This window comes from Pseudozyma flocculosa, assembly GCF_000417875.1.
Source record: "Pseudozyma flocculosa PF-1 unplaced genomic scaffold scaffold00002, whole genome shotgun sequence".
NCBI lineage: Eukaryota > Fungi > Basidiomycota > Ustilaginomycetes > Ustilaginales > Ustilaginaceae > Pseudozyma > Pseudozyma flocculosa.
The window spans coordinates 1,473,800-1,484,245 of record NW_006920870.1 but is presented as its reverse complement, the minus strand read 5'-3'; the positions used below and the strand labels follow the sequence as shown (position 1 = coordinate 1,484,245).

At 67.1% G+C, this 10,446-nt stretch overlaps 2 protein-coding genes across 2 annotated transcripts; both read right to left on the bottom strand.

The window, feature by feature from the left end:
• Nucleotides 1–930: 930 nt before the first annotated feature.
• Nucleotides 931–4,637, bottom strand: PFL1_01133 (uncharacterized protein; the record flags this gene model as incomplete). The annotated part of the gene is made up of 2 exons (XM_007878633.1): nucleotides 931–4,202; nucleotides 4,559–4,637. 2 exons carry the CDS (start codon nucleotides 4,635–4,637, stop codon nucleotides 931–933), a joined length of 3,351 nt encoding a protein of 1,116 aa, XP_007876824.1.
• A 1,601-nt stretch (nucleotides 4,638–6,238) lies between these two features.
• Nucleotides 6,239–9,569, bottom strand: PFL1_01132 (uncharacterized protein; the record flags this gene model as incomplete). Its single annotated transcript, XM_007878632.1, has 2 exons — nucleotides 6,239–9,358; nucleotides 9,510–9,569. The coding sequence occupies 2 exons, from the start codon at nucleotides 9,567–9,569 to the stop codon at nucleotides 6,239–6,241; spliced, it is 3,180 nt and encodes a 1,059-aa protein (XP_007876823.1).
• Between the last annotated feature and the right edge of the window lie 877 nt (nucleotides 9,570–10,446).

Sequence of the window (10,446 nt, the reverse complement as noted above, 5' to 3'; positions counted from 1 at the left end):
CCCCTAGTTGTGCCTTGCCAGGCCAAAAACTGCTGGGAGGGGTGCGGAAAAGGGGGGTCAAAATTCCTCCAAAATTCATACCTGGCCCCTAGCCCTGGCAGGTGGCATGTGAGGCACCCTGACATGCTCAGCAGGCCCAGGAGCACTGCCTGGCCCTCCCTGGCCCTGCCCAGGCCACCAGGATGGGCCCTGGCTGCACCCTGGCCAGCTGGAAATCCAGGGTAGAACAGGGCAAAACTGCCTGCCAGCCTGGCTCAGCCATCTGGGAGCAGATCAGGCCCATCTTAGGGTATGTTGTAGCCCTGGGTCAGGTGCACATCCCTGACCTTTTTGCAGGATTTCACCTGCCAGCAATGGTGCCTTGCCAGGCCAAAAACTGCTGGGAGGGGTGCAAAAAAGGGGGGTCAAAATTCTGTCAAAAATCTTGGATAGCCCCTGACCCCAGCAGATGGCCTGAAAGGCACCCTGACATGCTCAGTAGGTCTCAGAGCATTTCCTGAGCCTGCCTGATCATGATCAGGGCAGTGGGATGGGCCTGCACTGCCCCTTTGCTAGCAAAAGCAGGATTCCTGCCATCCCAGAACCCGCGCAGGCCAAAGCAGGACAAGCGGTTCAAGGTGCGTCGCGAGAGCCGGGCGGGGCAGGCGTGAAAACAGGGCTGGGTTGCGCGCAGACGACAATTAATGATACACGAGCGATCGAGCGAGCAGCGGAGCGAGAGATGGGACAGCAGCGAGATCGCAGTCCATCCCTCTGTCGGCGGCGAGGGAAAGAGAAGCAAGGAGCGACGGCGTGTGCGCGGAGCAGTGGAGACAGGCGGCGACAAGAGGGTCGCCGAGGAGCGGCGCGGAAGGCCACGGGTCCGCCGCCTCGAACGTCGGATGCCGATGCCGATGCCGATGCCGATGCCGACGGCCTGGCTCGGCCCGGCTAGGTGTCGCCGTGCACCCTGACGCGGTAGACGCAGGTGAAGGCGGGGTGGCCGTGGTTGCTGAGGAACTGGAACTGCACCGAGGGTACCTTGATGCCGAGCGCGACGACGTCGGCGGGCACGCTAAAGGTCTGCACGGTCCGCGCGCCCTGGTGCAGCTGGTAGGTGGCCGTGGCGAGCAGCACGTGGGCGTCCGACGGCGGCGGCGGTGCCGCATCGATCGATCCGCCGTCGTCCCCGTCCCCGCTGCCGGTGGCCTCGCTCTGCGACGATGACGACGATGACGACGACGACGACGAGTAGGCGCGCCGGGCCATGGCGGCGCGGTGTGCGGCGAGCTTGCGCCTGTCGGCCTCGCCGCTGACGATGCCCCAAACGGCAAATTCGCGCGGGGCGCTGGAACCCTCGTCGAGCGACAGGACGCGTGGCGTGTGCTCGATGCTGACGGCCGTGACGTGCGTCGGCTTGGAGAGGTAGACGCCCAGGCTGCCCGTCGGGCCGGCAAACGACCAGCACATGCCCGGCGACGTGTCTGGGTGCAGGGCCACGAGCGGCGGCCGTCCACGGATCGCCCTCTGCGGAGCGCCGGGCTTGGCAGACGACGAAGCCGCCGGGCGGGAACCCTTGGTGCGGCTGCCAAACGAGGGCATCCACCGGGCGCCCCACGAAGACGACGGGTCGTAGGCGTAGGTCTCGGTGGTCCACTCGGGCACGATGCGGCCGCCGGCCGAATAGAGTGCGTAGTCGCGCAGCCCGATCCGGTCGGCCGAGTAGTGCTCGAGCGCGGCGTCGATGAGGGCCAGGACGGATCCCTTGAGGTCGGTACCGTCCTTGAGCTTGAGGTCCACCTTCGACAGGGGCAGGGCTCCCGGACCAAACGCGATGCGGCTCAGATCGTCGCCACTGGCCCCGTTGTTGCTGCTGCTGCTGCTGCCGGTGCCGGAGCCGGGCAGCTTGGCTCCCTTGGGCCTCCACGAGCCCGCCTCCTCATACATCTGGTTCTGCTTGCGCACCTTGGCGAGGATCTCGTTCTGCAGCGCCTCGACGTTGTCGTTGAAGCGATCCGACAGCTCGTCTTTGGCGCGCTCGAGGCGCACGTCGAGCTCCGGCGCGATCATGGCGACCAGCGCATCGCGGTCGGGGCGCGGGCTGGCGCTGCTGAGCTGCTCCGAGATCTCGACCTTGATCCGCTCCGCCTCGTTGTTGAGCAGGCGCACGAATGTGTCGCGATCGAGCACCTTGGCGGTGCGCTGGTCGACCTGCTCGGCGACGAGCTCGGTGATGGCCGCCTGGTTGGCGCGCAGGAAACCCTCCCACGCCGTCTCGGGCACCGAGAGAAACTTGGAGTCGCCGTCGATGGTGGCAAACACCTTTTTGAGCTCCTTCCAGAACGACGGCTCGATGTGGATCCTGCCCGTCTTTGGGTCGGAGCGGACGGGCATCTGCGCCGGCAGCAGCTGCTGCAGCGGCTTGACTAGCTCGCGGAACTCGGCGAGGGCCAGCTCGCCCTTCCTCTGCGCCTCGCCGAGCCCTTCGACCAGGCTGCGCGTCCTTTGCAGCTCCGCCTCGACCTTGGCCATCTGGCTCTGCAGGCGGCTTCGCTCCGCCCGATTCGCCTTCGAGTCCTTGGTCGTTCGCTGCTCGAGCTTGTCGTGCTGACCCTTGAGCAGGCGGAGCTCTTCGCCGAGCTTGGCGTCCCGCGCGGCCAGCGCGCTCTCGAGACGGTCAAGCTTAGCACTGGCCCCCTCGTGCTGGGCGCTGAGCCGCTCGATCTGCTGCGCCGCCGCGTCCGACGCATCTTCGAGGCGGGAAATACGCTTGTCGTGGGCGCGGAAGCGCTGCTCGACGCGCTCGTGCTCATTCTGGAAGGCGCCCTCGAGGTTCGTGAGCCGGTCCGTCAGGTCCGAGAAGCTCGTCGGGGGCTCGTCGGGCGGCGTCAGCACGCGGGATGACGTTCGCGAGGACAAGAGGCCGAAAAGGTCAAAGCCCGAGGACCTCGGGACGTCGTCGACGATGATGGGGTTCTCGCTGCCCCAGTTGCTCGGGGCGGTAGCGGCGCGCAGAAGCACCAGGCCTATGAGGGGGACGACGATCCACGTCAGCGCCCGTGCGATGCCGAGCGCTTGAAGCCGATGCAAAGCCTGGTTCGCAACCATCAGTGGCGCTGAGAAGATGAGGGAGGCGAGTCCGAAGACGAAGGTGCGGACGGCAGAAGGAACGGAGCTACCGATGTCCTCTTCCTGTCCCGCTCCGGTGCCAGTCTTCTGCGCCGTAGGATCGACCGCCTTGGATAGCAGCTGTGTCGCGTCGGCCGCTGTCGTCGTCGGTGGGGTATCATCGAGGAAAGAGCCGTGCGTGGTACCGGCAAAGGAGTCGTCCGGCAGGTCGTTGCCGTTCTCGTCCTTCTTGCGGGGCGAGCGCCGCTTCTTCTTCTGCCCGCACCAGATCTTGTTGTCGTCGCGGCCCTCGCGCATCTTTGGCCAGTCGTTGCGGGAGCGGCGCCGGTGGCTGTGCTTTCGGCCGCCGTCCGAGCCGTCCGTATCGCGGTCCTCGTCGTTCGAGTCGGGACGGTAGGGGAGGTTGTCCTTGGACGTCCTTGGCCGTCTCCGCCGGTTGGCGCGATCGGCCGCCGACGATGGCCCTGCTCGCCCCTCACCCTCGCCCGCAGACGTAGCATCGCTACCGTCGTCACTGTCGTCGTCGTCGTCGTCGCTGTGCTCTCGACCGTTGCGACGGCTGGGGCCTGCTGCGCTCCTCTCCATCTCTTCGGCCTCGAGCTCGGCGGCTAGGCGCTCCTCTGCCTGGTAGTCGTACGCAAGGCTGCGCGAGTCGTCCGGCTCGCTCGAGAGGATCGAGTGCATGCCGACCGAGGTGCGCGAGTGCGAGGGCGAGTAGGGGTCGTAGCTGGGCTTCTGTGCACCGCGTAGGAGCTGGTTGGTCGGACCGCCGAGCGTGTTGCCGGCAGAGCTGAACGAGTTCTGCTGCGGCAGGTTGCCGTTGGAGCGCTCGCGGACAAAGAAGCTCGAGGGCTGGAGCGTGAGGCGGTTGTTTCTGCTGCGGTTGAAGCTGGTGGTGGATGAAGTGGCGTCGGGCGCGTCGTCGCGCAGGCTCGAGTGTTCCTCTTCTTCGGTCTCCTCCTTGATGCGGACGGGCGGCCTCTTGCCGTCGAGGACTGAGCGGCTATTGGTGCCGGGCGGCGACATGCGGAGGACCTGGGAGGGCGAGCGGAGGTAGCGATTGGCGGCACGGTCTCTTTGAGGGGTGCTGCGGTCTGCTGCGTGCGGAAGGCGAGGTGGGCGGTTGGCGAGACGCGGGAAGGTTTGCGCCGAGCGAGTGGGGGGAGTGAGGTTAGGAAATGAACGCAAAGAAGATCAGTTGCCGGCTATGGGCGAAGACAGCAGAGGCCAGCAAGCTCGAGGAGCGGTGCAGGCGAGCAAGATTCGGCCGGATGATGGGAGGGCCGAGCTCATGGACCCGGGTTGCGCCGCCTTGGCGCGGAGCTCGACGGCGACGGGAAGAAGTGGCAGCTTCCCGTCGCTCGAGTACGATGCAAAGAAGCGGCAGCTCGTCGTCGCTGGAGCCATCGGGATGCTGCGGCGCGCGCAAGGGACGAAAGGCTGTACTGACCTTGTGGATTGGCACTCTCGGCGCGGCCCGCGCTGAGTCGGCTGGACGACCTGGTCTGGCGCGTAGGCGTGGCGAACATTGCGGCGATGCCAGCGCGGCTAGATGCGAGGTGACGAGCTGCGTCGCGAGTGGGGCAAGCTGCAAGCTACCAGGCCGCGTCCGGCGAGGTGCGAGCAAGGGCGGCGATGGCGGTGCGAGTCGGCTTTCTTGACGGGCCGAGCGGGATGGCGAGTCGATGCTACATCCAGCGGCGGCGAATGTCGGCAATGCTGATCCGGATGGTCGATGCGAGGATGCTAGAATGCCGAGATGCTGTCTAGTGCGTGCAAAGGAAGACCGACGTCGCTGGCCCGGGCGAGGCGAGGCTGGTGGAACAAAGACGGCGCGGGGCGGGCGAGAGATGCTATCGGCTTGGCTCGAGGTGGAGCTGCGGTTGGATCGAGGCAATGCAGTGAAAATGCTGGAGCGGTTGGTCGTGACGAGGAGGGATTCGGCAGGAGTCCACTCGTTCTCCAGAGGGGCCGCAGAGGAGTGTCGGGGAGCAGAAGGCGGCGGATAGGAGCCGGTGTCGCGAGTGCAGCGAGAACCAGGCGGCAGCGGAGCAATGAGCGAGAGTGTATGGTGGATCGCAAGACGAAGGGGTGGTGAAGGGCAGGCGGGGTGGACGGTACCTGCGCTCCTCGCGATCGGGCGCTGGATGGCTGGAGGGATGGCCGGATGGATGGATGCGGTGGATGCGATGGATGCGATGGGTGGATGAGGGAAGGGAGGATGGCCGATGCTGAGGTGGGGCGGGTGTCGCGAGGGGCGGGCGAAGTTGGCGAAAAATTGGAATCGAGGTGGGGCGTCGTTGGGCGCAGCCGACAACGTCCACGACAGCGACAGCGACAGGTCGAGGGCCGGCGGACAGGGGCGCGAGGGGGGGGGGCAACAGGTAGAGGCTAGGCCACGACGGCCAGCCGCACGCGCCCGTCCAACCGAGCAACTTCGACCCGCGCCTGGCCTCGACCCTCGAAAAAGGCAAGCAGGCACTGCACGCTGGATGGCCCAGCACGACCCTGTGCGCGCCGCGCCCGCTCGACTCTGCACGCAGACACGTACGTACGGCTGCCTGGGCGGCCCTGCTGCCTGCCTGCCTGCCTACCTGCCTGCTGGCTTTGGGCCTGCTGCACGGCAAACGGACCATCGATCGTGTAGACAGCCTAGAAGACGAGGCAGAGACGAGGCCTCCACCGACTGGGCAGTCAGCCGGGGTCGACCCCCGTACGACGAGCAGGCCCTGCCGACTCGTTTCCTCCCGTGCGATGCGACGCCTGCAGCGCAGCATTCGCAGCTCATCCGACCGCCGAGCAAGAGCAGCAGAGCGACATAGCAGCAGATGATAATGACCGTGACATCGACATTGGCAGAAGCAGCAGTCCCACCCTTGCTTGCATGCGATCGGTTGGGCAGGACTGCTGCCCGGTGGGACTGCTTAAAAGTACAGGGATTGGCGGTGACGGAGAATAGCGGTGAGGATCGTGCGAGCGAGCGAGCGAGGACCATCACAAGAGCCGCAGGAGAGAGACGCAAAAAGACGACGAGAGAGGAGAGAAAGGGAGAGGGTGAAGGTAGGAGGCGATGGAGAGCCGGAGGACGATCTCGAGAGAGAGAGAGTGGACGAGCGACGGCGCCTCGGGGTTACCTCTGCGAGCCCGAGGCATTGCCGCCGCCGCCGCCACCACCACCCTGCGAATGGCGCATGGCCCACTCGTACCTCTCCTGCCCGTACTGGCGCGTCAGCTTGGCCGTGTTGGCGGCGTGCTGGCTGCCCGTCGTGCCCATGGCCTCGAGCAGCTCCACAATCGTGTGGCCCGCCGACCACATGGCCGCCTCGAGCGTCTCCTTGTCCTCCGAGGCCGGCAGGAACCCAAACGACGGCGGCTCCACCCAGTCCGGGTTGTTCTGCGCAAACGTCGAACCCCAAGACGACCCGGCCACGTGCGTCTCGGCGGCCATGGCAAACGCGTGCTGCGCAATCGTACGCCAGTGCCGCGGCCACCGAACCGAGCGCAGGATGCCATCCATGGTCCTCCCGGCGCCCGTGCCCACCTTGTCCCCGGCGCCGGGAGCGCATGACAGCGCCGCCGCTACCGTTCGGTCCTCGAGCGGCGCCAGCGCGGCCTCCCTGGCCCGGTGCATCTCGAGCGATCGGCGCGCCACCATGCCCATCTCGAGGATCGACGCAAAGCACGCTCGCACCGGGCTGCGCGTGCACGTAGGCTTGGGCAGCAACGCCAGGCCCGGTGAACCGCCGTCGGATGGCGGTGCGGCAGGCTGAGGCTGCGGCTGCGGCTGGGGCGGCATCCGTGCCTGGGGCTGGGAACGGTCCCCATTGACGAGATCCGCGGATGCAGGACTCGAGCTGTGCCGGACGCCGCTCGACTGCTGCGCCGAGCCTGCAGCTTCGCCCGCGATCCGCTCAAAGCCTGACAAGTGCTCGCGCTCCTTCGGCACCATGGTGGTGGCCAGCTTCAGCGACGGGTCGGGCCGCGCGTCGGTCTCGGCGGGGAAGAGAAAGTAGAACGCCTGGATGGCCAGGTGAAGGCGGTAGAGCATCACCTCGCACAAGCGCGACTGCACTAGCGCCGCCATCTTGATCGGCTGCTCGGGGCCCTCGAACGTCACCTCGCCGATTCTGCTGCGGAGCCAGTCGGACTCGGTCTCCATCTCGTTGAGCGCGCGCTGCAGGTCCGGCTCGGGCGAGCGCCCGGTGCAGATGTCGAGCAGCGGCGTGTGAAGCAGGCGGACGACGCGGGCGTAGAGCCGGAAGACGAGGTAGCGCGTCTGCTGCATGTACTCGTTGGTGCGGGTGCGCGGCTTGGGCGTCCAGTTGCTCAGCTCGTGGATGTAGTCGTCGCGGTGGACGCTCTCGACGGCCATCGAAAACAGGTCGAAGCGCGGCAGCTGCATGTCCGAGGTCTGGATCCAGTAGGCCGAGCACGTCATGAAGATGACGGTGCGCCGCAGCGCCTCGCGCTCGATGGGGTCCGTCACGAAGCCGCGCGCGTCGACGATGCGCGGCAGCGGCAGGTCGTCGTCGGTGTCGCCCACGTCGCCGGCGTACTCGATGGCGCGGCGCAGCACTGTCACGGGCTCCCAGGGCACGTCGTAGTCGGGCGACTCGGGCGTCAGGTCGATCTGGTGCAGGCGCCAGCAAAAGAGGACGCGGAAGAGCCAGTACTTCATCTTGGCCATCTTCTTGGTGCTGATGCCGTCCTCGACGGCGCCGAGGTCGAGGAACAGGCCGCACTGCACCAGCCGCGGGTCGACCTCGCCCGCCCTGATCTTTTGCAGCATGACGTCGCACGCCAACGACCAGCAGCGCCGCGCAAACTGCAGCATCTCTTGTCGATCCTCGCCCTCGAGCCGGCCGTTCTGCGCGGCGCAGCGCAGCGTGGCGGGCCCGGCGCGCAGATCGAGGTCCTCGATGTTGAGGTCGTCGGGCAGCAGCAGCGCGCGATGGCTGAGCAGCGCCAGCAACGCCAGCAGCAGGTACGCCGGCGGCTCGGGCTGCGGCCCGCCCGACTGCTGGCCGAAGAGGTAGCGGGCGGGCGCGAGCTTCTCATGAGAGTCGAACTCGGCAAAGTGAGCAATGGCGATGGCCACCAGCGGGCGGTCCTGGTCGGTGCAGTAGGGGCGGAGGCGGTCGATGAGGTTGGTCTGGTCCATGTACCGGTCGCACGGCCCGATGGCGTCCGACGGCGGCGAGAGGGCAGTGGCCTGCGCAAAGTGGGTGATGGCCGCATCGGAAACGGGGGAGCCGTCGGGCCCCAGGGCTGGGCGGCGTGGCGCCGTCGAGTCGTTGGACCGTTCGGGCGACAGGGCCGTCCGGCTGCGGGCACCGCTCGAGGCGCCGCTGAACTGGGCCGACGACCTGAAGCTGGCGTTGCTGTTGCGCCGGTGGCGAAAGAAGCTAGACCCGGCTCCGTCGAAGCCCTCGCCCGGGCAAGGGTATGGGGCGACGGCAGGTTGCTGCTGCGCCATGTTCATCGGCTGGCCCTGTCCGCCGGCTTGCCAGGGCACATTGCTGTCCTGGACGAACGTTGGAGCGCCACCCGCAGCCGACTGCCCAGCGGGCGACGATGTGAAGCCCAGCGGATACCCGACCGCCGGGCTCTGGGTCCGCTGCTTGGCCGGGTCAAAGGGCTGAGTGCGGTCGAGCTCGGCCCCGCCGCCCGCGCTGCCGATGTGGCCCACGGGCGAGCCCGAGAGGCGGTGGAGCATCGAGGATCCCGCCATCAGCCTCTCTGCGTCGGCCGATCCACGTGCCAGCATGTGGGCCGGGCCGTGGCTCGATATCGACGTCGCCGAGTCGGACACGGTCGGGGTGAGGGGCGAAAAGGAAGCCGAGCCATCGTGGGGCGAGAGGCCTGCGCGGCTGAGGGAGCTGTCCGAGTCCGACATGGCGCGGTGTAGCTGAAGCTGCTGCGACTGGACATAGGCGGCACCGGCGCTGGCCTCGGTTCGCGGTGCGCCGAGGCCGGCGGCATCGGTGCTCTGGCTCGAGCCGGGCCGCTTTCTGGCCTTGGGCCCGCGCGGCTTGCGGTTCCAGTCAAAGATGCAGATCTCCTTGGCCTTTGCGATCCAGGCAGCATAGTCGGAGGAGGTGGTCGGTACGTCGCCCTTGCCGATGGAGCTGGCGTCGGGCAAGCTCGACGAGGGCAGGGTGGCCTTGACCGTGTTGAGGCAGCTCTTGCAGGGGTTCTGGCCATCGCAGCGAGACTTTCGCTTGCGGCAGAGCTCGCAAGCGGCCCATATCTGGCCAGGGCGACAGCGAGCGTACGGGAAGGATAGGGTGGAAGTGCGGGTGTCAGTCGAGGAAGGTGGTGCGAGACGCGGCGAGGCGCGACGAGGCGAGGCGCGACGGGGTAGCAAGCGCAGGCAGCGGAGCGGATCCCGGACTACCCACCCTTCGCTTTTTTGCCGCTGTCCCGTCGCCGGCATCCGAGCTCTTTGGCTGGGCGTCCATCTACGTGGCAGGTGTTGTGTGGCGAGGCCGAGCTCTGGGGATTTGCTCGGCCCTCTCGCCGTTGCGCTCGGGGCACGGCCGAGCCTAGGCGTCTGTGCAAGGGCAGGCGCTGACGCAGGAGCGGATGGCGGTGGGCTGGATGCTTGAATTCGACGAGCCTACACGGAGTTCGAAGATGAAGCTGGGCGAAGACACCCTGTCTGGATAGATGCAATCCGGGTAGCCGGTCGATTGGCTGGAGTGGCAGGTAGGACTTGAGGAGGCCGAGTGCGGGCCGGAAGTCTGAAGAGGGGCGGGTGCAGTGCGAGGGGGTGTGGGGTGGAGTGGATGCTGGCTACTGTTGGGGTCGTGGTGGCTCGGGAGAATGAGGGGCAGATGGCTGCTGGACGGCGCTGACAGGTCGATGGCTGGCAAAGGATGGTGATGTGAGGGTGCTGAGCGATGGCTGAGCTGGGAATGCAGATGGCGAGCCGGACGTTGATGGGCCATGCGCCTGGCAGAGCAGAGTCAGAGGTGGCGATGGATCGAGAGGCAGGCTAGGCCAGGATGCAGAACCGAGAGGCCAAGAGAGGATGAGAAGGAGGGAGGATGATGCATGGAGTCAAGAGGAGAAAGAGTCGCCTCGAGAGTGCGGAGCAGTGTGAAATGCAGCCGACCCGGACTGAGCCCTGGCGGCCAGGCCAGGCCAGGCCAGGCGAGGCCACGACAGCCTGCTGGTGGGCCGGCGCCGGCCATGCAAAAGAAATTAGCCTAGGCGGCGCCCCGCCTTTTGGGCAGGCCACAGCAGGGCCTCGTTTCGCAGCAGCAGCGACGCGAGCAGCGTAAGCCGCCCCCCGGCCGCACCGGCTGGCTGGCTGGCGTTACGGCCCTACTCTGT